The following is a 27,847-nucleotide window of genomic DNA, read 5'->3' on the forward strand; positions in this document are numbered from 1 at the left end:
TCTGGTGTTCTTTACTGGTTGGGAATTAAAATCCCAATTCATGAATCCAAAAGCCTCTGAGTCAAAAGAAATATGAAAGTTTTGTTGCAATAATACTGTCCATCTTTGGGAAGTCATCCTCCTTGGTTTTGTTGTTGTTGTTTGTTTGTCGTTTGCTTTGCTTTTGGTTTGGTTTCTGTTTGTTTGGATATGGAGTCTCATGTAACCCTGAGGTGACCGTCAGCCACCTGTATAGTTGAGGCTAGCCTTGAACTCTTTATCTTTCTCCCTTCAAGAATCAAGTCTGCAAGTATGCACCACCATGCTCAGGGCTCAGGTTTCTGGTTGTTTTTTTTTGTTTGTTTGTTTTTTTTTTGAGGAGCAGCTGGGAATCAAACCCAGGCCCTGGATCATGGTAGATCTATTGATGTTCTATTGAGCCACAAACTCACTTCTCAAGTTTCTGTTTCTAAATGTGCTTAAAACAAAACTAATTTCATCCACCTAAGAAAAAAAACACTAGGAGAGTTAAAGTGTTGCCAGGCATTGTGGCTTCTCTTTGGGAGTCCTTCTGACCACTCTGGGCTCAAGACTGTTACTCTTTCCAACACTTAGAGCTGTGCATAGATGTCTAAGTCAAATGCATTCTATTTTCTCTGGAAGAGATTTAACCAAGGTGTCCTTGATCAGACTCCTGACACCCATGTGAAAACCCCACACTTGATTCCCAGAGGACGTGGCCCACCTTAGACTGTCAAGGCAGCCAGTTTAAGTTGCCCATGGAGCAACAGTGACCCCCAGTGGTCAATGGTATGGTCTTGTCAACCTCAGTTGGCAGTCTGAACTGAATAGTTGTGTAATATGAATGGAATAGTAACCAAAGACTCATCCTTTTACAAAACAAATAACCTTCAAAATAGCCTACAAAATAAGTAGTCTTCTACCCCACCTAGTGGGATAATAACAGTGAGTAAATTTTACTTTATAGTTGGTGATAGTTATCTCTGTTAGCGTGTTTATTAGAGTTCTTTAAAGGTTCACAGAGGGTCAGGGACAATTTATTTTTGTCATTGTAATTAAGAACATGGAGAATACATGAATTCCATGGTTTGGGGGCTAAGTTGTTTCTAATTAAATGATTCCTGCTAACAGAACTGAGTTCAAAGTTTCACTCTACTATTTACCAGCTGTTTACTTCAGACACGTCATTTAACTTTCGGAGTCTTTGCAAAAAAAAATTTAACCAATTTGTTGGGAAGATTAAAGGCACCACCTACAAAATCCCCGGAGCACAGCAGGCACTTTATAGATGATACACCGGTGGAGGTAGAGGAGTTTGGACTGACTAGTCAATGATGTGGGCCTTCTGAGAACGGTTCAAACAAATCCATTCTATGTGATGAGGACTGGGGAAAGCAGTTCAACCTAACATGTTGCTCTTATTTCTCTTTCCAGTCTTTGAAGCCGTCCAATCATGCGACCATTCAAAGTATAGTGAGAGCAGTGGGGGTCGTCTCCGGAATTCCTGAACCTTGCTGTGTGCCAGAAAAGATGTCCTCACTCAGCATCTTATTCTTTGATGAAAACAAGAATGTAGTGCTTAAAGTCTACCCTAACATGACAGTAGATTCCTGTGCTTGCAGATAACCCGTCAGAGAATGAATTCAAGTGCTCGATTCAATCAGTAACTGGGTTTGATGGACTATTTCTTTCTTCCTTTCTTTCTTTTTTATTTTTGCACTGCCAATGCATTTTGTCCCAAAAGAGAATGAACAAATAGATTGAAGATTTCCACCAAGCAAAATTGAACTGTATTTTCTTCTGAATGTAACTAAAAGTATGATTTTAGTAAATGTGGACGTCTATTTCTTTTTTTTTAATCACGTAAGAAAAACCATTACTCAAACTGTTTTTAGGAGTGTTAAAGAACACACTGACTTATTTTTGTATTGGGCTTTAAAACTAGGTGGGAAATAACAGCAATAACTTAACCATTTGTCTCTATTCATCTGAGGACTAAAGGGACATAGATAGGAATCTTGTGGATTTTACTAGGTTTCTTGCCTTAGATTTGTGAGCAACCCAGCCTGCTAAGCACCCAGCTGACTTTGATGTCCATCTAAAGAGTTTCTGAGATTAGTTTGCCCTTGATTTTTCTCCACAATCATGATGTGAGTTGAGTTAGTGTTGTGCTGAGTGCTAGTGTGTGTACACGTGTGCCAGGTGCCTGTACATTTGTTAAAAAAAATTTTTCTTAATGTGGTTCTATAGTTCCATCTTCATGGGACTCCTTTTTTTTTCAATACCATATTCTGATGTGCACCATCCACTGATGATTGTATGATCATATGTCAAGAGCTATGCTTGACGCAGCCATCTGATTGGATGTGTTCATTTCATTGAATGCCAGAAGAGAAACAGGAACGCCGTTTTTGAAAACCCAGATGTAGCTCTCCTGTATCTCCCTTTTTTCATCTGCTCTAAGCTAATTTGAGAAATCCTTCCTGAAGTCATAAGCTTTCTAGTTCTCTTGTCATTATACTATTTCTACATGTGATGCTGTCCATAGACGTTGAGGCTTAAAATCTGTTAGTGATGAACAAGTAAATGACTATCTTGTAGTAAATATCTGATCCCACACTTGTTTATAGGCTCTTCACCACAGAGATCAAGATATTGGCCTCCATCATGAAACCTATACTCAATCAAAGCTTGCTAAAAATTACCCACTAAGAAAGGGAGCCAATACAGACACAGTTTATTTCCATTTCCAATAGTCATAAGTACCTCCTTCTAGATTTTTTGCCCTTAAAAATTGTTTTATAATTTTTCACTCCACAAAGTGGTAAGGTATCTCAGTAGGTAAAAGTACTTATTACCCAAGCCATTCCTGGGACTAACATGGCGGAAGGAGATAGCCAACGCTTACAACTTATCCTCTGACACACACACACACACACACAAATGTAAAAATCTAAAAGATCTTTTGGTCATTGTATTTACCTGAAAGAAAGAAGTGATTTCAGGTAATGGATGGTTGGTGTTGTTGTCTCTTAGATCAGTCTTACATGATAATTAGAAATAAGAAAGCCACCTCAGATCTCATGTGAGATCAGAACACATGGGGTTTTATCCCATCTCTGCCTGTAGCTATTTATGGTATCCAGTCGTTACTAAATGCTGAGAGTTTGGTTTCTGAGACAAGCTATTTTGTACATAGTCTTCCAGGGGTGAAGACAACAGATATAGAAATACTGCAAGTACTCTGTTCATAAAACAGAGGAAGCATCAGATGCACTTTGGTGTGTGTAGATGAGACCAGCTCTCTGCAGGATTTTATTTGATGGCTATTACGTAAGACAGGCAGCCAAAGTTCTTTCCAGTTGGAACGGCCGCTAATGTGGCTATGTCTTAACTCTCAACGAGTCACGGGCCGGGGGGGTGGGGGGGGGGGTGGGGGGGGGGTGGGGGAGTCTGGAAAACAAAGTGCAGGTGCCTAAGTTACCTGATTTCCTCTAGTTCACTTTTCATTCTTGTAACATAAAGTTACAGACATTCAAACTCAGGTGGGGAATGAAATTACTTTCTAACAAAATTTCTGACAAATTTGAAAGCAGAATACATGACAGAAACACAAAGTTACATACTCATGGATCTTTTTCATCAAATAAAATTTGCTTTCCTGATGGAATTCTTAACTTGGCTTTTCCTAGAGATGTACCAGGCCCAAATTCTAGCAATTTTTCTCAGCCTTTTAAAGCTCAAATCAGTTCCTACTTTCTGCATATTAAGTCCTACAGTGTACCCAATTCGTCTCAGTGATAAAAATTACCAATTACTGACTAATTAATATTTCATTTTGATTAGTAGCTGACATGCTAAAATCAGCACACATTGAGCTTTGACATTTTCTCAGCAATGGTAATAGAGGTTTGAACAGCTGCTAGCCACCATGCCAACATGTACTAAGTTGGAGGTACACTATGCTATACATAGAAAAAAAAAATGATTCCTAAAAATATTTTAGTAGAAGGGGTTAAAGTGAATTGAATGGCATGTTAATTAATAAAATTTTATTTAAATGGAGTATTTTGCAATGTGTTAGGTACCAGTTTCCATACAGTGCCCACATAACGTTGTGAGAACTCTCATATACAATATTGGGATCGATGGGGAAAACATTACATTTTTAAATGTATTTCCTAGATAAAAACCTGCTTGCTCTGTCTCTATTTCTATCTCTCTCCCTTCACAACCTCATTCTTCCTCTCTTCCCTTTCAAACACTGCCCTAGCCAGTCTTCCAGACACACACACACACACACACACACACACACACACACACACACACACACACACACACACACAAAGACAGACAAACACACAGAGACATTTAAGAAAACAGTTTTTTTTTAAACAAAACGTCTGCAAAAATACCACTAGGTTAGTTTCATGTTGACCATTTATTCCTGATCACCGAGCCTACCCTGAAGTGTGTTTAATATTCCCAGTGATATTCTATTGAGAAAATTAATTTTCCATTTGCACGTGGGTATCAATTGCCTAAAGCTTCTCAATTAGGGGTGGGAGCCTGTGTCTACCTCCCTCTCCTAGAACTGGGATCCCATCTGGCTTGAGTCTATGCATTCTTTTTCTGATAACTGTTTTCTGGAATTCCAGTTAAGGGATTACCCATATCCATGCAGTATTTTAAGAATTCTTCATTGTAACCAGTGTAAATAATTTATAATTTACAGAATCTGATGCTGTAGAAGGAAACTGGAAGATTGAATGCCTTAGATCTCAGGATTGCAGTATTCCAGGTTAAATTTTACACTCACCTAGCTATGTATTAACTGATGACCATTTATTCATTAATATAAAGTTTTACTATTTCTGTATAAAAGTCTTATTACCCATTTAATATTTCATAGACAATTGTAAGTAATACTATCATCTGTCTGACTTATACAATGTTTTTGTAACTACATTATTCAGTTAATCTTGAAGCTTTACATTTTCTCTGTGCTATCAAGTAACAAACGTCTGGACACATGAATCAAGGTTGGGTTAGAAAATAGCTATGCATACCTGATGTGTAAGGATGAATAAGCAACTAAGTAAAAAATCTTGGGTAAGTCTGATTTCTCAGTGTTCTAGTGTCACTTATAAGGGATAAAATGATTCCTTTTTCTAAAAACAAAGCTTTCCATTCAACTTTTCACACTAATTTCTGTAAATGTTTTAGTTGAAAATTTAATGCTTGTACAGTCAATGGCAATTTAAATATATATTATATGTATATGGAAAAAGTTTAAAGATGCTTTTAATTTATTTAATGACTGTTGCCTCTCTATATTGGTAATGATTTTCTTCCTTACAAGGTGAGAAAAACATCTTTTTTTTTATTATAGTTCTTAGGTGGAACATGAAATTTGGTTCTTTCGTCAAGTCCATTTCAAGGGTGTCACAGTGTAACTGTGAAGGGCACTTCACTACTGATGTATTAAGCTTTGCTGATCTTGTATCATTTCCCTCCAGTAACAAAGAACTTTCACCTATATTACAAAAAAATAAAAACAGCTTAATTGAACATTTTCCCATTCTCTTCTCTTTCCTGGGGGAAGGTGCTATTTCAGGAACACTTCTCACTGTGCTACATTTGGAAAGAGGAAAGAAACTGAGACACAAAGTTAAATCTTTCAGAAGAATGAAAGTTCTCAGTGAACGGAGCATCCCAAACTTCTAATAACAAAACACAGCCAGCGTCTTAGAGCATCACAGAAATTCACCCAGAGAGAGCACCTCGAACCTTTGCCAGTGGAAACCCTTACCTCCATTCACTTAATGCTTTCTCCCCTCTTTAAACCACAAACTTTACATTTTGTGATGGAGATTTAGATTGTTCATTTTTTTCCTCTAAATGCCTGGCTTCCTAGCTCAATTATAATTATTTCTGCAGCCAAGATTACCACACATTGTCCATGTTAGAACGGTAAGATCTAAATGTAATTAGTCTGATCTTTGAGATGCTGTTTAAACTAAATTTAAATTAATTAAAATTATCTTTAAGGGGGGAAAAAAGGCTTGGGGTTGTGAAATAAAATACACTCTCCTGCTCTTCCCATCCTTCTATCTGAGCCTACTCAACGGTAGTGGAGTGAAACCTAGGTCAGCTGAGACTAGAGGCATTAACTGATCATCTTGAGCAAGTTCCTTGATCTCACACAGCTTCATTTATCTTACATATAAATGAGGTAATAAAACTCCTGCCTCTTTACCAGCCATACATGTGATGGAAGGTTATTACCAAGATTACACAAGGAACTTGAAAAACTAAACATGGAGGGGGAAAAAAGCCCAATTTTTTTAAAAAAGGCAAAGAATTAAACAGAGAGTTCTCAAAAGATTAAATACAAATGGCTGAGAACTATTTTTTTCAACGTTATATTGAACTTAACCCTTACACCATCAGAGAAATGCAAATTAAAACTACTTTGAGATTTCATCTTACTCCAATCAAAACAGATAAGATTTTTTTTTCAAAGACAAAAAGTAGCAGTGTGGAGGTGGAGAAAGATGAACCCTAATTCTCTGCTGGTAGGATTGCAAACTGGTGTGAAAATTGGTGTATAGGTATTTTCCATGGCTAGAAATGGATATACCACAGGATCAGCTGTACCACTCTTGGGCATACACCCAAGGCACTCTACAACCTACTACACAACTACTTGCTCATCCATGTTCATTGCTGCTGTATTCACAATATCCATAATGGAAACAACCTGGATGTCCATCAACTGATGAAAAGATAACTAAAACATGATATATCTTCACAATGAAATATTCATCTGTTAAGAAAAATGAAATTTGAAGGCAAGTGGATGGAGCTGAGTAAAGTAACTCAGATATAGAAAGATACATGCCATGTTTTCTTTCATATGTGTATGCTATCTTTGAGTCTTTAGACAGATGTGTTTTTATTTGAAAATCCCATAGATGTCAGGAAGTTAGTAAGGGAATATGGAGAGGGAAGATAGATTGCATTGACATAAAGGAAGAAAGTGGAATAATAGAACAGGAAACATTAAATGAGGTGGAGAAATGGGAGGTCAGAGTAGAAGAGGGGTATAGGGGAGGGAAACCAACTTTAAACACCCTTTTAAAAAATTTATATGAAAGCCTACTACTGTAAAAGCATCCTAAATTATAAATACACAATAAAAAGAGTTTGGAGTTACACAGTAACAGGGGCATGAGACCCCCCACCGGAAGACACAGGCTAGCCAATAGAAGGCCTACTGACAGAAATGTATTAACTCTTTTGGTTACAAGTCCCCCCTAGGGACTGATAAGTGCCCCTAATCACATTGTCACTGCTCTTGGTGGCCCTCCAGAACTTGATGGTAAGACCCTATTGCTGAAGACATCAAATTCTTGAGTCATAGAACATGGAGAAATCAAGCGGATATTAACCTGGAAGGTTTATCCCTAGTGACTAGCTTTCATAGTGCTGGAAGGTGCTATGAATTCACCTAGAGGAAAAAAGTATTCACTGGTCTTACCTAGCTGTGGACCCTGTGAACTACAATAATGATTAGTTTGGCAAAATTTGACGTTTGTGCAATAGTGGCAGGAATATTATGGGAGTAACCAAACACTTGATGGTTGGATTGAACCCTTACCTAGTGCCATTACTGGGGCCAAGAATCTGAGGCAAGATAGGTCATGTATGCTAGGGAAGAACCTAACAGTATTATTCTGCTAAATGGACAGAGTATGAACCCAACTCCTAATGAATTATTGCTATACACATAGATTAGTGCATCTCTCATACCTTTTTAGAAAAGCTTCATCTTGCAGTAGCTGGCGATTAACACGAGAGACCCATAACTGATCACTGTGAACAGAATAAGACACTTTAGAACATTCAGCCCTAAATGGGGCATCTGTATCATACCCTTTCCCTCTGGAATCCTCACAGAAGAGGGGAGAAAAGATTGTCAGAGCCAGTGGTGGTGGATGACTATGGTGAAACAGTGTTTTCAGGACACAACAGGGCAACTGTAATATAAACTCTGTGCCAGCTAGAGCCAGACCAAACCCCAGCATGGACTGGGAGTGAAGTAAGCATGAAGTTCCATCCCTTTAGCTGAGGCACTACTGGCAATTGATAGCTTCTGGAAGAGGCAGAGTCAGTTCTCTTTCAAGGTATGACTCCTGGTTGGTTGGTCATGCATCGGTGACTAAATTGTGTAGGTTAGGAGGTGAAGGTGAATCTGGGAGGAGTTGATGGGAGGTGGAAGTGAATCAGTGAGGAGTTGGTGGGAGGTGGAGGTGAATCTGGGAGGAGTTGATGGGAGGTGGAGGTCAATGTGTGAGGAGTTGGTGGGAGGTGGAGGTGAATCTGTGAGGAGTTGGTGGGAGGTGGAGGTGAATTTGTGAGGAGTTGGTGGGAGGTGGAGAGTGACTGTGATTAAAATATATCATATGAAATTCTCAAAGAATTAAGACATTATTTTAAATTCCTGCCTCATGTGGTTTTTATGAGGTTTAACATGATAATGTGTATAAATGACTTAATCAGAGTAAAGAATTTGTTAGCATCAATTTTTGTTATTATTTACCTTATCCAACTCCTTTTTGCATAAATTTTTTAAACATTTAGATTGACTTACTGCTGTGGAATGTTCTGTATGGCAAGTGTGTTGCTGATTAGTCAATAATTAAAACACTGATTGGCCATTGGCTAGGCAGGAAGTGTAGGCGGGACAAGGAGGAGAATAAAGCTGGGAAGTGGAAGGCTGAGTCAGAGAGACACTGCCAGCCGCCACGATGAGAAACAGCATGTGAAGATGCCGGTAAGCCACCAGCCATGTGGCAAGGTATAGATTTATAAAAATGGATTAATTTAAGCTGTAAGAACAGTTAGCAAGAAGCCTGCCACGGCCATACAGTTTGTAACCAATATAAGTCTCTGTGTTTACTTGGTCGGGTCTGACGGCTGTGGGACTGGCAGGTGAGAGAGATTTGCCCTGACTGTGGGCCAGGCAGGAAAACTTAAGCTACAAATGGCGTCCAACGTGGTGGCAAGAGTTTCCACCTAAAAACCTGAGAAAAGATTCTAAAATGGAGCTAAAAACAGTTCCTAATTGTCTCTCTCAAATGAGCGGCAGCTGCTGGTTTGAGCTACTGGTGGGTTCCTAGCGTGCGTGCTCGACCTGCCTATGGCGGGAATGAGGCCTTTGCAAGTGGCACTTTGAGCTGCATGGTGGATTTAGCCTTTGCTGGTGCAGAGCAAAAGGGGAGGTTTCTGGGCTACACGCTGCTTGGCTAAAAGCATAGACCCCCGATAGCTCCCAGAGCTGGCGGTAAACCATGGCCATGTTGGGAAGCTGAGGTGGGTGGATCCAGCAGCCACAGCTGCTGCAGTTTAAGGCAATAGATTCACAATAAGACAGATTCAGATGTAATAGTTTACAATGTGTGTAAAAGATACGTAGGCTTGAAAGAGACAAAAAAGATGATATATAGAGTTATAGAAACAAATACATAGTTTTAAAAAATAAAGTCTTTAAAGAGACAGTAAAGGTAGTATAAAAAATAAGCCACGTAAAAATGGATATTACACAGAGAATCTGGATTGTGTTGTCTTTGGGACTTTTAACTGCAGAAAAACATTTGATTGTAAAAGCTGTTGAGTTATGTCAAAATGTATACTTTAAAGGTACCTTGACTTCAAAATTTGGATATAAGGATATGTTGCTTTGGAAAAGAGTCTCTTTTGTTTCCACAGAAAGCCAGAGGCTATGGATTTGTTCAAGATTAAGACACATCAGGTTTGACCAGCCAAGACCCCCTGAAAGGTCTCCGATGACACCATGGCCCAGATGATCCAACATCCCGAATGGTTTGACGGCAACTGGCTCAGACGATACACCCTCATGGACTATTCCATAATCCTAAAATTTTCTTTGTTTCCCCATAAGATACAGCGCCCCCCTCCAGCAGGAAGTAGTAAGAGAAGCTACGCCCAAATTCCCAAATTGTATGTAATTTTACTTTGTTAAGGTTAAAACCTTCCTTTTGGAAAAAAAAAAGGGGAAGTGCTGTGGAATGTTCTGTATGGCAAGTGTGTTGCTGATTAGTCAATAATTAAAACACTGATTGGCCATTGGCTAGGCAGGAAGTGTAGGCGGGACAAGGAGGAGAATAAAGCTGGGAAGTGGAAGGCTGAGTCAGAGAGACACTGCCAGCCGCCACGATGAGAAACAGCATGTGAAGATGCCGGTAAGCCACCAGCCATGTGGCAAGGTATAGATTTATAAAAATGGATTAATTTAAGCTGTAAGAACAGTTAGCAAGAAGCCTGCCACGGCCATACAGTTTGTAACCAATATAAGTCTCTGTGTTTACTTGGTCGGGTCTGACGGCTGTGGGACTGGCAGGTGAGAGAGATTTGCCCTGACTGTGGGCCAGGCAGGAAAACTTAAGCTACAACTTACATTTGCTTCTCCTGTTGTCTTTGATGCCTCCATGGACTCTAGCCTGGCAATACTATGTTCTGGGCTTGTGCATCTTGCTGGGCTCCTTCCATTCCAAATCCTCACTTGGATGATATTCAAACTCCCTTCTTGCTCTGGTGTACCTGATTCTCACCCAAACATTTAGTTATGGCACAACTTGAAAGTATTTTCTTCCTAACTGCGTTTTAGAGGAAGAACAACAATAACACAAGCAATAGTGGAGAGAAAACATGAGTGAGGATGGGGAGAATGGACCACCCTCCCCTCACTAGAGAGGGTCAGACTCATTTTCACCGCTACTGGATGATGTGGTTTGTGAGACTCTTCTACCTTGTATATCTATATTTAACTTTATCTTTCATCCTGTCATCTTAATAGTAAAATCCAGTTTTTCAAAAATAGATTCCACATATTATTAATTAGAAAGAGAATATATTATGGTAGTTGTTCTCTCAGGCATGGATCCAAATAATTTGTTCTGGAATTCCAATTATGTCACTTAATAACTATGTGACCTTGAGCAAATTATGAGCCCTCATCTCCTTCCCCTGCCTAATGTATAAAATGAGAACAAAACACATTTTCTACCCAACAGTGTTGTAAGGACTACCTGAGTCACTACACGGGAAGCACATTTGTTCGGCACAAAGTGAAATATTATATACAACTAGCTTTTTGATCCATCAACTGTATTGATATTTCTGAGATGGTGTCTTCACTTGATCCTGAGTCATGGTGAGCAGTGTCTTCATGGTGCTTATCAAGGTAAGCAGTTGACTTACCTTAGGCCAGAGCCTTGCTATAATTGTCTTGGTTGCAGTCCAACTAGTGGTAGACTTATGCACATTGCCCTATTCCTTCCCACGTTAGCTCAGCAAGACTAGATTTCCCTAGCTCTCTCTGACTCACTGTGTTACCATGTGATCTCTCTCACCCACTGCATTCCTGTTGTAATATCATCCTCTATGGCATGACACGGCAGGAGAGAGCCAGAGTCATACTGCCAGAGCCAGCACTACGCTGTTGGAACTTTCAACTGCTTACACCATGAGCCAAATACATTCCTGCTTTCTTTATATATTACCTGCGGTAACAGAAATGGATGAAAACACACCTTTAAACACTTCCATACAGGAAATTCTGATCATCTATACATCTCATTAAGCTTGGCTAGCCCAACAGACTGAGAACACCTTATCATAGCCCCACTAAGGAATTTGTTCATCTCCTAAGCAATGGTTGTATTGTTCTTTCTCCCATGGGGAAGAGTTGTGAACAGAGGGAGAAACAAAGAAGAAGCACCTTTGACCCATCTGCTCTTAGTGGATGAGCCAGTGGTGAGTGACTCTTCTGACCACCTCTGTGATATGAACTGTCTCTCACCACTCAGAGCTCAGCAAGCCCATTGATTACAATCCTAAAATGAACAAATACTATATACTATAATGATCCCCCTCTCTCTGCACCCCCACTCAATCTCTCTCTCTCTCTCTCTCTCTCTCTCTCTCTCTCTCTCTCTCTCTCTCCCTCCCTCCCTCCCTCTGTGTGTGTGTGTATGTAATTTCCCTACCCCATTTACTGTGTCTATTTCCTTTACAGTCTATAGAGGAAGAGAATTCTCTTCTAAGGGGCAATTGGAAGCTTTGGATAGTTACTATACCAAGAAGAGAATGTAAAGTATTGTATGTTGTCCTGCTTTGAGACATTGAAGTATTATGAAGTTTAATTAACAACAGCTTGGTATTCCTTTAGTCCTGATTTTCTTTTAAAACTTGGAAGCACTTCCTTGATGACCATAAAGACTCCAATCCAATCCCAGACAAAGTTAAATCAGAGAATAGCAGATGCTTTCCCCCTCACACTAACAATTACTCTAGAAGCACACACACACACACACACACACACACACACACACACACACACACACACACCACGCAGGCATGCACTGGCACACACACATACATACACACATGAAGCAAGGAGGGAGAGAGATGGAGGATGGTGGATAAAGAAGTTCAGAAGAGAAGAGGGGAGAGAAAGAGAAACATCATTAAAGCAGAGTCAGAATCAAATTGTGTCCAACCCTCTGCCAAAAGCATCAGTCAGCTATGTTGTTCTGCTTTGTGGACAACCATTACCATGCCTCCCATTACCATGAGCGCTGATATATGAACACATGAACATACATAGAGTTTTTAAATGAGTTAAGCTTTTGTAATTTCCTTAAGTGAACTTCTTGTTACAAATGGAAGAAGTTAATGACACAGTACCCATGTGCTGGCAATTGTGACAGTCGTGTAGACTGAAGCTGAGTGGGCACTGGAACCCATGAGCTGTTGTCACGGTTGTGTGAGGGGAAAATCTTGAACTGTTGCAGTCCTTGATGCTGATGCAGACTGAGACAGCGGGCATGCCTGGGTAGGGCTTACCGAGCGCCTCCGTGTCAAGACATTAGGCAGCCTTCCGAGCTGTGTTCTCCACTTTGGTGTGAAGCTCACCTTCTAACATACTGAGGTGAAATGTGTTACACAGGCAGGCTGCAGGCCTCACAGGCTCGGTCAAGAGCTCCTTGAAGTTGCTGTTTCCTCTAATGTCACCATCAGTTGCCATTTTCTTCAGCAGAATGTGAGAGCTTTCATTGTTTTGTCTACTCCACTCTGGTAGACGAGAGATCTAAAGGGAGATGGAGAATACATCATCACACGAGACATTTTTGTCATGTAGCAGGAAGATGACTATTTTGAATGACCTATTAAACACATTGGAAGATTAGTTTATGCTAGAGAACAAAGGAAAAATAATTTAAACATAAGTATATACATTGATTTAAATTGAAGTTAATCTTTCAATATATAAAGTCTTAGAGGAACTTGGCCTTTGCTACAATTCTTTCTCTTGTAAATTTCTGGAATAAAGTGAGTTAGAGATAAGACTCCACTAGTCACAAGTAGTATTAAATACTCTGTGGCAGGAGTGGGTGATGGAATAAACTACTCATCCCAAGAGCAGGAGGCAGAAGCCACAGACAAAATAGAACAATGGTCATTGACCTAAGAACTTAACATTAAACAACTACTAAGCATCTTGTCACCTTCCTATAGCAACACTCTGGGGACTAACTCTTTAACACATGTATCTTTGAGGGCCACTCATCACTCATCCAAACCACAGTGCCCTTGAAGATTCGCTTATGGAAAGAAACTTCCAGTGTGTTGAGTTTATAGGGAAATGACAGAGCCCCGCCCCAAACTTCCATAATCAATTTAAAACAAATATTTTGGCTGTGAAGTGTCTTACTCAAAGAAAGAAGATGGAAGTATCTGCTTTGACCCACTGAGCATTTGAAGAGGGTTACCATGATAGCCACCGGCCACAAGAGATTGGAGAGTGATTCATTCACCAGTGGACAGGACAGCAGTGGCTGAAAGATGCAAGTAAGTGCGGCCCACTGGTTTGAGGTACAGCCTAAAATTAGTTCTGATGGAGCCTTTAGATGTCATGGATCTGGTAATGTCAAACTCAGAAAACCTCTCAAAACAGTTGGTGAGTGTGACCAGAAGACTGTGCCAGTACCATGACCATTTAGTTTTAGATGGAATAAAATTAAAAGTTTCAGTTCCTCAGTTTAACTAGCCACATTCAAGTCCTTCCTAGCCCCACATTACTAATAGCTTCCTTTATTGCTTTGTACAGGCATAAAATATCTCCATTACCACAGAGTCTGGGATAGCATTGACCTAAGGGATAAGCAGGAAGTAGCCTCACTTTGGCTGTAGGATGGGAAGCCTTTGTCTAATGCATAGTCTCTGAAAAAAAAAAATGATTAAAGTCGTAGCATCCTCTGGTAGACTAAAACTCCAAAGACAGTTACAAAAAGATAAGGCACACTTTTTGAGATCATGTGTTTATCACTCTGATGGATAAGCTGTCTTGAACCATTTCTCCTGGCTCTGGGGCCAGTTTCTATTCGATTGCAGTGCTTAATACAGATATTAATTGACACAGACATCTGTACTACTCATTCTAACGTTATATGACCAAGAAAGTTCCCAACAAGGCTTTCCTGATTCTAATAACTTCTTAGATAGCATTGGATCTGCCAAAAGTCATTCCTAATTTAATTAGTCATGTCTACTTGGGCAAGAAATCGCTCTTTTTCTTTTTCTTTCTTTTTTTTTATTTTTTGTTTGTTTGTTTGTTTTTCGAGACAGGGTTTCTCTGTGTAGCTTTGTGCCTTTCCTGAAACTCACTCTGTAGCCCGGACTGACCTCAAACTCACAGAGATCCACCTGCCTCTGCCTCCCAAGTGCTGGGATTAAAGGCGTGTGCCACCACACCCAGCAAAGCTGCTCTTTTTCACCTAAGGAAAGTTCAGCATATTTGTAGGTTACAGTTGTGATTTCGCATAACTGTCATCTCAAGACTAGGGGAACTGAGACAGGAAGAGTGCTGTGAGTTCAAGGCAAGCCTGGCCCACAACCAGAGCCACAAAATACAGCCTGTGTCAAAACAACAACCACAAGAAGAAATGTAACAACAAAGGAAAACGTATAACTTAGTTGTGATGGCAGACCCTGACATCTTAGCACTCTAGAGGTAGAGGCTAACAGTTCTAGGTCATACTTCACTATATAGAGAGTTTGAGGCCAGCCTGGGCTGCATGAGATGCTTTCTTTAAAATGTACAGATAAAGATAGTTAGGTAAACAATATTAAATCCCTTTGCTCTGGTTTTCATCAGCAGTAATTTCAATCCAGTTTTGATAATATCTCAGCTTAATTAGTTGTCCAGGCAAACAACTTGACAAATCGACTTGGCCATGTAAAATGTTGTATGAGAAAATCATATCTTATACATGTATATGTTTGTAAAATATTACATAAAGCACAATTTCAGTATATATTTTACAAAACTGAGAAATCTCCAAGTTTTCATCAATTCTACTTCTTTGGAGATATCAAAACATGTAATAAGCACTTAGAAATAGTTTGGTCAGAAAGTAGCTATTTTCAAGGCTGAAATAGAACATCGTGGGTCTAAACTAAACAGAGACAGTTCATTTTAGACTCCCCAGCTGGTTGTCCATGCGACGTTGAATGTTTGCCCAGAAAACCACAGACTTACAAGGGAAGTCTTCAGCTCCAGTTACCCAGAGAGAGATACTTTGTGCTTTCTGAGGACCTGTGTTCCTCTGTCATCTTAAAAACAAACAAACAAACAAACAAAACTTGTATTTTTTAAAGCTGTTCGAGGCACAAAAGTCCCAGACAACTGACTGGAATTGTTAGTGCATCCTACAGACCGTGGAACAGATCTTAGCTGTTTTTTCACAGTATATAGAATACAGTAGGATTTGTTTATCAGTATTCCCTCTAGAGTTTTGAGTGAAATTTTAGTAACAGAAATAAGATGTTTGAAAAGGAAATTGTGAGAAATGAATGTAACTAGATAGATTTATAAAATGTCCAATTGGAGAAGTAAGGCAGGGGAAACAGTGGGAAGGCACTGCTACCACGTGTTTGCTCTTTGTCATTCTGATTGGTCAGTTGATGTGTCTTTCCTTCATCTCCTAGTGCTGATTGGTCAGTTGATGTGTCTTTCCTTCATCTTGTGGTGGTAGATGGTTCCTGGTTTGCTGTGCAATGCCTGGTTGGATTTTCTTCCCTGTTCGTCTCTGTTTGTCTATTGCTCTCATGAAGTGTACTCTTTTCTGTCTCCTTGTGGTTTAAACCATCATTCTTCTTCCTTTGTGCATAGAATTCTCCTATGCATTTTCTGAGGTGCTAGCTCAGTTGTCATGAATTGCCTTAACTGGATTTGTCTTGAAATATTTTAATTTTTTCCATCTATTTTAATTAGATAACTTTTTTGGGTCCATCAATCTTAGTTGACAATTAATTTAAAATCTCTAAATATATTATTCCTGGCTTTCAGTGTTACTGATGACAAACTTAATATTATTTTGGCCACTGAGTGCTGGTTGGTATCTTTTTTTTGTTTGTTTGTTTTTTTGCTTACAACTTTAAATATTTTTGTTTTGTTTTGTGTTTTTGACTTCTATACTATGATATGGAGATATTTTTCTGGCCATATTTATTTGGCATCTAAATGCTTCCTGTGTCTAAGTATCTATTTCTTTCTCTAGGTGTAGATAGGTCATTTAAGACATTTGATTTTTTAATCTCAGCTCCTTATTCCATCCTATGGATTCTTAGGTTTGTTCTCGAACTATGCTACAGAACCAAAGTGACAAACTGTACTGATACAGAAACAGCTGTGTAGAGCAATGGACTGTTATACAAAACCCAAACATATTCCAACATGGCTATGGATGTTCCTGTCTCTGGACCTGAATGTAAATACATTTTAAGTAAATCAAAGATCCCTTAATTTGAGACCTAAAATGCTGAAAGTGCTAAAGAAAGTCACATACTTCAGGTTTTAGGTATAGATAAGAAATTTCAGGGTAGAAAGCCAACAGCATAGCAAATAGCCCCAGAAATTGACAAATGATACTATATGAAATTTAAAATCTTTCTGGACAGCAAAAGAGACTATCAATAGAGTAAACAGCCTACAGAGTGAGAGACAGTCTTTCCCAGTTGTATATACAAGAGTTAACATCTAGCATATGTAAAAAAAACTGGAAAAAATAAACTAGAAAAGGAAGAAAGAAACTGTCAGTCAATAAATGGGCTGATGAACAGACAGATCTCAAAAGAAGAAATACAAATGACCATACGCATTTTGAATTATTTAAATTCCCTAGCAATTGGAAAAATTTTAATTAAAACTACACTAGGACTCCATCTTGCTTCCATCAAAATGACTATCATTAAGAAAATAAATTACAAGTGCTGGCAGGGATATGGGGAACTCTTATTCACTGTGGGTTGGAATGTAGACTTGTATGGCCACTGTGGACATCAATGGGGAGGAAGCTCAAAGTGCTAAAATAAAACTACTGTGAGCCATCTATAACCCTTCTGTGCAAAAATGCAATACATCCCATGTGGTGGTTTGAAAGAAAACCCCAAAGGGAGTGGAACTATTAGGAGGTGTGGGCTTGCTGGAGATAGTATGTCTCTGTGGGGGCAGGCTTTGAGGTGTCTTTTGCTCAAAGCTTCCCTCAGTGGGACACTAAGTTGATTTCCTGATGCCTGCAAGACGTAGGACTCTCAGCTACTTCTCCGGCAGCATGTCTGTCTGCACATTGCCATGCCCCACCATGGTGATAATGGACTGAACCTCTGAACTGTAAGCAAGCCACCCCAACTAAATGTTTTCCTTTGTAAGAGTTGCCATGGTCATGGTGTCTCTTCACAGGACTAGAAACCCTAACTAAGACATCCCGCTACAGAGGTACTCACACATCCATGTGTTTATTGCCACTCTTTTTACAGTAGTGAAGAAATGTATGTCCAAGATCCATCAACAGATGAATGGATGATGAAATTGTAACACATACACACAATGGAATTACAGCTTGGAAGAAATAAGAAATTATGAAATTTTTAGGAAAATTGATGGAACCAGAAAATATTAAGTGAGATAACCCAGGGTTAGAAAGAAAAATATCACATGTTCTTTCTTATATGCAATCCTAGTTTCTAATTGTTAACTATGTATGGTCAAATGGGTATAAGTATGGGAAGGGCCCATGAGACAAATATAAAGAGGACTTAAAGAAGGCTTGCAGGGAGTACAGGAGGACTCAAAAGGTATGAAAGTGGGAAGGAGATAGTTGGGGGCAGAAGGGTGGAGTGGGGATTGGAGTTGAGGCCATGAAATGAAGGGGAACATGGAGAGGATGAGTCAATAAAAACTAAGTGTGTTTACAAATAACATAAGGGAATTTGGTACTTTGCAAGATAACCTACAATTTTTTTTAAATGAAACTTTTCTAAAGACAGAAACCAGGTCCAAGGCATTGCTACTTCTTCCATGACTAAGATTATGCAGGCTGTCTTTGTGTAGTATTTCTTTCTCACCAAGTCCCTCTTTCTCATGTATAGGCACACAGACACGTACACATACACACATGTTCAGTTATCAAAAGTATTTTTCCCAAACTTGTCAAATCTTCATTCAATGCCCATCAGTCTCACTGATGCATTCACATTCTGATTTTCTGGTGGAGAAAGAGTAGAATCTTTTGGAAACTAACAGACTCCTGTGGGCAGACTTTTCTGTCCTGCCAGTAAGTTCCAAAATAACCACATAGTGATTTATTATCCATTATAAGTGCTCAGCTGATAGCTCAGGCTTGTTACTAGCCAACTCTTACATTTAAATTAACCCATATTTTTTTATCTACAATCTACCATGTGGCTCAATACCTTTTCTCAATATGGCAAGTTCATCTCCTGCTTCCTCTCCATCTCCTCACAACTTGTGAGACTTCTTCCCATCATTCTCTTAGTCTGGTTCTACCACCTAACCTTATCCTGCCTAGCTATAGGCTAGTCAGCTTCTTTATTAAACCAATCATAATGATATACATTTATACAACATTAAGGGATATTCCACAGACTGCTCCAGAAGAAGCCAGGTAAATGCCTTATACCTGCCCTTGAGTCTCCATGGAAACTCAAATAATATAGGTTAGGAGCAAATATAATTCACAGAAGTGCAGGGAAACACACCAACAACTCATTGTTTATTCTTGATGGTGTGAATTTTTTGCTTATGAAAATGTGTTGTATTGGTAGGCAGCTTTCAGTGTGTATCATTTTCTGTTTATTGAATCTATCAATTTACTCCCAATGCCCAATATTCTAAATCAAATAAAGCTTTCACTTTTTCTCTTGTGAATAAAAATGTTAATGCTGTGTTTTTACCTTATGGACATTATGAACTTAATGAAAATTTAAAAACCAGTAGAACTCTAAATCCTTAGTAATTTTAGAAATGAACAATGTAGTAGTAATATCTTTCATGCATTGAGCAGTATGCAATGCCTATTTCTTTTCATTGCATTGAGTTTAACCATGACAGTTCTGGAATCTAAGACTTGGATGACTTTTTCAAGTCTAACTATTAATAAAATTATATTTGAACTCCAGTTCTTTCAAATTCAAATCTACTAGCATGAAGCTTACACTGTGATATGGAAATTTAGTGGATTAGCAATGTTTATGACTTATGATGATGACTGACATTCAAGATACCATACTGTGAGGTTTTATTACTCATCTTCCTCCTGTTGCTATGAAATTGAGATGCAAGGGTAAGTGCATTTCTAAATTTGTACGGCAAACTACAATGTGCCTCCCATTTCATGATGGTTTACTTTACAATTCTTTCATTATTACTATTTCTTAATCATGCAAGTATTTATTGAGCTTTGTGCTGTGCACTCTCTGATGGCTGGTGATATAAACACAAAGTAGATGCTCTTGGTGCCTGCCCTAAAGTAACTCTTAGCCTAGTATATTCAACATGTGACTCAACAGGCAAATAGATTCTATAGAATTCCAAGAAAGCTGGGTGTTTTTCTGCCTTCCTCAGAAATTCCCAGGATGTTGTGTAGAGAATAGCAATCAGCAACCTCCTTTCTTGATACCTAAACAGTAGGAATGATCACTGATTTTTTAGGCTGACTATTTGAGTACAGATGCCTCCATGATTTCCTGGCATCAATTCACTAAACATTTATTGAGCATGTACAACATTCTAGGTACCAGGGATATCAAAGGCATTCCATATAGGGATACCATTATGCAAACAATAATGATGTGGTCTGACAGATTCATTCTCAGAGAATCATCAGAGTCTCCCAATCCATTGCCGCTGAGTAAACCATCCAGATTCAATACTGACCATAAAGCACCAGCAAACATATTACAATTGAAGGTATTATGTTAATAATCTTCTAACCATCAAGGCCATCTTAGCTTTTCCAGGGCTGTTCCAGATTACATTTGTGCTTTGGCATAACTAAAGAAGCACGCTTTCACTGTCAAAGATGATCTCATTTGTTTAATAAATTATATAGTCAGCCAACTTCTGATTAATAGAGGCTAATTCCTACTTTGCTTTAATACAGAGAATGGTTTAATTTTCATTTCTGAACCACTAGCTGTGTGCTAGGCATTACACTTAAGTCACTCTGTCCTTCACAAGCATGAAATGTAAAAATATTGAGCTGGCCTATAGATAAGAAAATTCAAGAGTTCACTTATTTCTTAAGTAAAATGACATATTAGTACTAATGCTAACACTAAGATTAGAGATCAATTCTGCCTGGATCCACTACAGGAATAAAGTAACTTTGGCCACAATGTTAAGGCTAGAGAAGACTATCCTCAGGGAAGTTGAGAGTTTAGTATGATGATTGCGTGGGCAGGATGTAATCTGTCTTAGTTAGGATTTCTGTTGCTGTAAAGGAGTACCATGACCATGGTAACTCTTATAAAGGAAAACATTTAATTGATGTGGCAGCTTACACTTTCCGAGGTTTAGTACATTATCATCATGGCTGGGAGTACGGTGGCATGCAGGTAGACATGGTGCTGGAGAATTCTACATCTTGATCCAAAGGCAATAAGAAGTGAACTGAGACATTGGGCGGTATCTGAGCATCTATGAGACCTCAAAGACTGCCTCCACAGTGACACACTTTCTCCAACACCAAACCTATTTCCACAAGGCCATGCCTCCTAATAGTGCCACTCCCTTTTGGGGGATATTCTCTTTCAAACCACCACATAATCAGAAAGACTACAAGTGTAGAGACAGGAGGTCCATGGATTCTTTGGCCATCTCCACCCTCACCTTGTATGGGGGCAATCTTTAGCCATTTTTTCAGCTTTTACACTTAAATCTGAGCCCTAGGGAGCTGGTAAGTACATGTTTACAATGCAGACAGTGGGCATGTGTTTTCACTATGGGAAATATGTTAGTATGCTCCTCTGAGTGAGGCTTTGTATCCCTGTATGTCCTTTTTACCTCCTAAGGTATGGAGCCTCACTATAGTGCCTAGGGGATCATAAAAGATAATTTTTCACTAGTAAACTAGCTCTTTTATGTCCCAGAAATATTGAACCTCTTTGTTAGTCTCTCTATTTACCTCAGCACTATGATAAAGTGAAGTGGGAAATTATACATATGTGTCAGGAAACCTCATGGAAAATGTAGTTAGAGATTTCGGTGGGAATTCTACCAATCACGTAGGCTTTCTCACTGTCAATAAAAATTGCTTAATCGGTTTATATGCTAATAAAAGTGATTTGTCATAACTGTGGGGCAACAGATACAACAGAGAAAGGTAAAAATGAAAGCGAAAACTTCCGCATTCTTATCCCTGCCGGAAATGTTCCCATGCTAATTCGTGTGAGCATACAGTCCATTCCCGGAATAGGGTTATCGTATATTGTAATATTCCTTTGTAAGTTATTTCCACTTTGAAATCAATATTCTTTATGGCAGTGTTATAAATGTTGACCATATGGCCTGTCTTCCAGTGTGATGCTCTGTGTTTGTCTTCCATTAATTAACCACTACATCACCTAGGGTGGGTTGGTTTTTGATGCTTTTTTCTATTACACCAAATGCTACCATGGAGGTTAGTACACAAACAACCGATATAATCACTCATCCCATTGTTTCTTTTTTTCCAGATTTAAAAGTTTTATTTCTGTTTCTTTGAGAATTTCATACACAAGCACACTGTATTTATCTCATTTCCATCACTCCCTTTTGCCCTTCAACCTCTTCCCTCATTCCTTCCTCCACGCCTTCTCAAACTCATGACTTCTACTGCTATAATCATTACATATGTGTTTATACTTATTTACAACCTATTGAGTCCAGTTATTGCTATCCACATGTACGAACGGTTAGAGCTGGCCGCTTTGGATCATATAGCCCATCGGGAAGCTTGTCCCTGGAGGAAACTGCTTCTCTGTCCTTCAGCAGCCATTGCCTGCCTATAGCTCTTCATCTAGGGGTGGAGCCTTGTGAGAGTTTCCTCATCCACATTAGCATGTCACCTGGTGTGGTCATTGTTCAGACAATCACACTGCTATGGTTTCATGAGTGCAGCATCCCTGTCGTGTCTAAAAGATGCTATCTTGCATCAGGTAGCAGCTTGTTTCTTTTGATCAAATTCTAAGAGTTTCAAGGCTTTTTCATTCTGACTCATATCATTAGGCTTTCTTCCAAGCACACCCTTCCCTCATCCATACGGCATAATTACTAGTTTGTGTTGATCTTTGGAAACTTTGGTGCTTTAACTAGAATTTTAATTTTGTTGTTATCAATAGTAACTAGATTTAGTTAACTGAATAGTTAAATAGTAACTAAAATTAATTTATCTAATTAATAGTTGATTTGATTTATGTAATTTCTAGTAAAGTGAAATGCATTTGCTATATATTATTGGTTATCTTTGGTTCTTTTATTGTCAGTAAGGAATTGGTACTTTTTGTTTTCATACATAAGAATTCTTTACTCGTTAAAACTATGAAATGTTTAACTGTTGTTCATGTTACAACTATTTTTCCCAAGTAGCCATATATTTTTAATTAACTATATATGTATACCTATATATTTGTGTACACAGAGAGAAAATGTATAAACACAGACAGAGATGTGAATAGACAGGTCACAGCTACAGATCAATATGCATACTCTCTCCTCATCCTAGTACATGAAGTGATTACTTCATCCTTAGTGTTCTGGATGGAACTCTCTTGTGGCCCTCTGCCTATGAAATTTAGCACTTTCTTTAATGTATTTTAGATATTTACATTAAAATTTTATATCTTCCCTCAAACTGGAAACCCCTAATGCCTCACAACGTCCCCAGAACGACACTTGGCAGTTATTAAGTGATGGAGAGGAAGAAAGCTTTGCCCTTGCCCTTCTCAGTTCAGACAGCAGGGACCTGTTCCACACAGTGGTCATTGCATGGACCAGCCTCTGCTCGAGTTAGTAGGCATCTCTCCCAACAGGCACCTGTACTCATTCCATTATTCTTCCTGGATTCAAACAATAATAAAATCCCCCTCACAACAACTGTCCCTATGGGATAGCCTTAAGGAGGCAAAACCAGTCCAGCCCATCAAGTCCTCAGCTACATCCTTCCTCACAAATGAGAAGCATCAGAGCACCTCCTATGAATGCTCGAGATTCTGTCATTTTATATAATCTCTCTCAGACCCTACAATATCATCAGCAGCTGCCTCTTAATAACCATCCAGTCTGTTTATTTTGGTCTAAAGTCTTGTATGCAAGCAGCCATGCCTTAGCTTTTTACTCCTACCACTAGAGGGAGTCCAGTTATTAGACTGGAGAGACAAGACCGAGGCTTATTGCATCCTAGCTTCTACATGAAGCAGCGGTGCTCTGGTTCAGCTGAATGTGACCCTCCTACTTAGAGACATAGTGGTCAGAAAGCCATTTAGTCCTGGGGTTACAAGGTTGGCTCTCAGTGTCTCTCTTCATCATGAGATAATTATTCTCTAGTGAAGGTCTTCAGTAGAGTTTTGAAGTTAGACTCAGATGCTGACAAAATACCTTCCTCTCTGTTTTTCTTTCAAATTGATTGTTCTCAGAATAAAAAGAAATTCATGCAACAAATTTAATCACAAATGAATTGAAACAGAAAGTAGGACAGGGAGAACAAGGAACATCACTTTCAACTCTGAGCAGTCACTTGAACAAAAATGAATTGCCTAGGCGCCATCAAGAGACTTATCATAGGTCAAGTTACCCTATTTCTGACTTACAATAGAAGAAAATATTATTTTTACAGATTTATATTATAACAATATTAGGTTTCTAATAGTATGTGTAAATGGTATTTGAGCTAAAGAGCTCAACTTCATAACAAATGTTACAGGGACCCCTGATTTCATGTTTATATGGATTACTTTTAGAGTAATTAAGAGATTGAAGGCAGGCTTGTCAAGGGAACCAATCATTGAACATAATAATTGCACACACCTTATGGGTGGCCTGAGAAATAGTGTAAGCTACAGGGTTGAATTCCTCTGGGACGTTTTTTAAGAATGTAACAATTTTGACAAGTTTCTTTCTCAAGGTTCACATGGAAAAGTCATATAGTATCATTGCCTTTTCCCTCCCATAGATTCCCTGGCAGACACTATAATGCTCAACAGCAATGTATGAGGAGAGGTCAGGTCTTTAGAGCTTAGAATGAAAGGATATTAATAATGTTCTTGGTCTCATATAAAAACTAAGCTGCTATACCCTACATTTTTTTTGCAAGCTGAGTGTTTTTAGATTATTTACATTCTATTCATGCATAGTGACAGAAATTTGCATCTATGTACAACCTCATCTAATGTACTCTGTAATTTACCATGCTTAGTTGAACATTTAAAGATTAATGCTAGGTCACACCACTGATGTTTAAAGAAATATGCCATGGGATGTATTTCTGTATGCTGTGAATATGTGTGGCTCCCATTGGCTAATAAGTAAAGCTGCATTGGCCTATGGCAGGGCAGGATGGAGCCAGGCAGGAAAATCAAAGGGAGATAGTTGGAGGAGAAAGCAGAGTAGGGAGATGCAAAACCGCTGTCCAAGTAGCAACCTGCAATGGGATGCAGGTAAAGCCACAGAATATGTGGCAATACGTAGATTAAGAGTTATGGGTTGTGTTAAGTTATAAGAGCTAGCTAGTGAGAAGCCTGAGCCATAGGCCATATAATTTGCAATTAATATTAAGCCTCTGAGTGATTATATTATAGGTGGTTAAGGGACCATTGGCCGGGTAGATAATATAAGACATCAACATGTCCAAACCATATTCAGTATTATGTGCTTCTCTTGTAAGAAAACCAAATCTGTTTATTTGAAAATGTTTAAAGATATTTTGTATATAGCTTCATAGCAGTAAAAGAATGTTATGGAAAAGTAATTGGACTAGAGAATTGGAAGATGATAGTTATAGGGAAGTATTATTAACAGTGAATGCAGATATTTAGCTCCTTGGATTCAGTTACCTTATCAGTAATTCAAGCACTATTTATCCACCCCTCCAAAAAATTGTTAAATGCCCATGGCATGCCAAGTATTATTCTAAATAGAGAGGAGACAACACTTTGATGAAGTTACATTTTATGAAAGGGAAACAGAAAGCAAGAAAAGCAAATGCAAAGTATATTCTATTAAGGAACATTAAAATACAGTAAGAGGAAGAGAGTTGGAAGAGCAGGACACACAGAATTCTAAACAGAATCATCTAGAACAAAAATAAACACTATGATGTTGATGTCTGATGTTGATAACTATAAATAAAAACCTAAATTCCTGGCAGATAGTTTGAAATGTCACTTCAACAAGTTCAAGGGAAACCAAGAAAGCCAGCATGGCTAGACCAGGGGCAGTGAGAGTGACAGAAGGACATTCCATCAAGAAGGGATGGAGATGGAGAAATGGTTTCTGCTACAGTTTGTGGATGGTTTTGCTTTTTTTCTAGGTGAGATCAGAAGTCATTGCAGAGTTGTGTGGAGCTGTGTCCTGGCTCATACTTAACAGGTTTGTGTGGTCTGTTATAGGAATAATAGACAGAAAGGGATCATGAGTGTGAAGCTGGCCAGGCGACAGTGTTAACAATCCAGAGAAGAACTAATAGTGGCTTAAACAAGAAGGCAACAGAATGAATAATGCATGCTTCGAATCAGTTTCCTCGAGGTACTGGTGACTGAACCCTGGGTTTCATGCCAGACAGAGCTATCTCCCTAACTCTAATTAAATAATAATTAGAAGGAGAATGATTTGAATCGCACATTTCTTCACAAACATAAAAAGCTAGTATATTTTGGCTTTGAATTTTTCTATTATTCACTATATATATTATTCCGTGTCAATTTTATAAACAATTCACTAAGTTCATTTAATTTTTTTCTCATTTTTGAAAACACAAAACATATGTGGAATAAAATACGATCATATCTACTCACATTTCCTCCCTGTAAATCCCCTTGTATTCCCTTACATGCCCCCTTCTCAACTCATTTTTTTAAATTGTAATACTTGTGGAAATACTTATTTTCAGTTGGATTTAAATTTTCTATGGATAGTAGCACACTATTTTGAACCAAAATGGCACTGCTTTACTTTTCTACTTGTCAATATTTTCAGGATTGATTTACTTTTTTTTCCCCCTACAAAGCATTTTAGATAGTCATTAAAGTAAAAGCAATACTGGACCATTACATGATTCTATGGGCAAATTTCCTGAGTAGACAACACTGTGCTAAACATGAAAATGGATCTTGTGTGTTCATTTTCTTTCTTGCACATCATGAACACAAACTGTAGAAGCAGGAGCATCAGCAAGTCCTATGTGCAAAGTAGAAAATAAAGTTGATGGCCGAGCTCTTCTTCAGATAACTAGAATTAAACTCAGCTTTGAAATACGCAGAGAAGTTCAACAATGAGCACGATGAGAACTTTCTTAGACACTGTACACTACATCTATCTCATCTGGAGGGTGTTATACACTGCTACAGACCACTATGAAAGAAAGACATGATGTAAGTATCAACAGAAGGAAAATGTTAGTTACTGCATCAAAGAGCTCGAACCCCTTAGATGTCTTGAATAGCCCCCTACTGTATATACAGTTGCAAATATTTCCCCCCAGTGTTGCCTCTCCACTCTGATATAGTGTGTTGGCGTGCAGACACTTCCAGTTGGCTGGAACATTACTTCATGCCTTTCCCCTATGTGTTCTTCTAAGGACTTTTGCCTAAATATTCAATTCATTTTCAGTTTATTTTTGTGTTTGAGGTCAAATACAGATATTCTTGGCCTGTAGATGTCTAGTATTTCCAACGCAATTTGTTGAAGAAACTGTCCTTTTCCCATCATGCATTATCATCATCCTTATTAAATATTGATAGCTGATGCATGTGGTTAGTTCTAGGGCTCTTTATTCTGTCCCATCAGTCAGTGTGTGTCTGCTTGCACACGCAGCAAGCAGTATGCTTGCCCTTCGCCTGCTGTAGCTCTGTAATGTACCGAAAAGCAAGAAGTCTGTTGCTCTGAATTTTTTCTTCTTTCTTAAGATTTCTTCACTCAAGTTGTTTTTAGTTCCATGTGAAGTATTATCTTTTCTAGTTCTGAGAAAAATGTCTTGGGATTTCAATAGGGACTGTATTGAAAGCGTTGACTGCTTCAGGCACTATGGGCATTTCAAACAGTTCACAATCACAAACTATCTTAACATTTACTTATATTGTCTTCAGTATTGTGTTCTATATTTTCCTACATTCCGTTCTTCAACCTCTTTAGTTAAATTTAGTCCCAAATAATTATTGTTTTAGTGCTATTTAAAATAGCATCGTTTGTCTGATTCCTTATTGA

The 27,847-nt window shown here is 38.6% G+C and overlaps 1 protein-coding gene across 1 annotated transcript in view; it reads left to right on the forward strand.

The window, feature by feature from the left end:
- Bmp3 (bone morphogenetic protein 3) overlaps positions 1–3,403 on the forward strand; it is a 28,366-nt gene extending 24,963 nt beyond the window's left edge. Inside the window, exon 3 of the mRNA XM_052736000.1 lies at positions 1,435–3,403. Coding sequence (XP_052591960.1) covers positions 1,435–1,626 — 192 coding nt within the window. The 3' untranslated portion in view covers positions 1,627–3,403. The remainder of the gene's footprint in view (positions 1–1,434) is intronic.
- The last annotated feature ends 24,444 nt before the right edge of the window (positions 3,404–27,847 follow it).

The sequence above is a fragment of the Peromyscus californicus genome, unplaced genomic scaffold (assembly GCF_007827085.1).
Source record: "Peromyscus californicus insignis strain IS unplaced genomic scaffold, ASM782708v3 Scaffold_13__1_contigs__length_99412109, whole genome shotgun sequence".
NCBI classification, from domain to species: domain Eukaryota; kingdom Metazoa; phylum Chordata; class Mammalia; order Rodentia; family Cricetidae; genus Peromyscus; species Peromyscus californicus.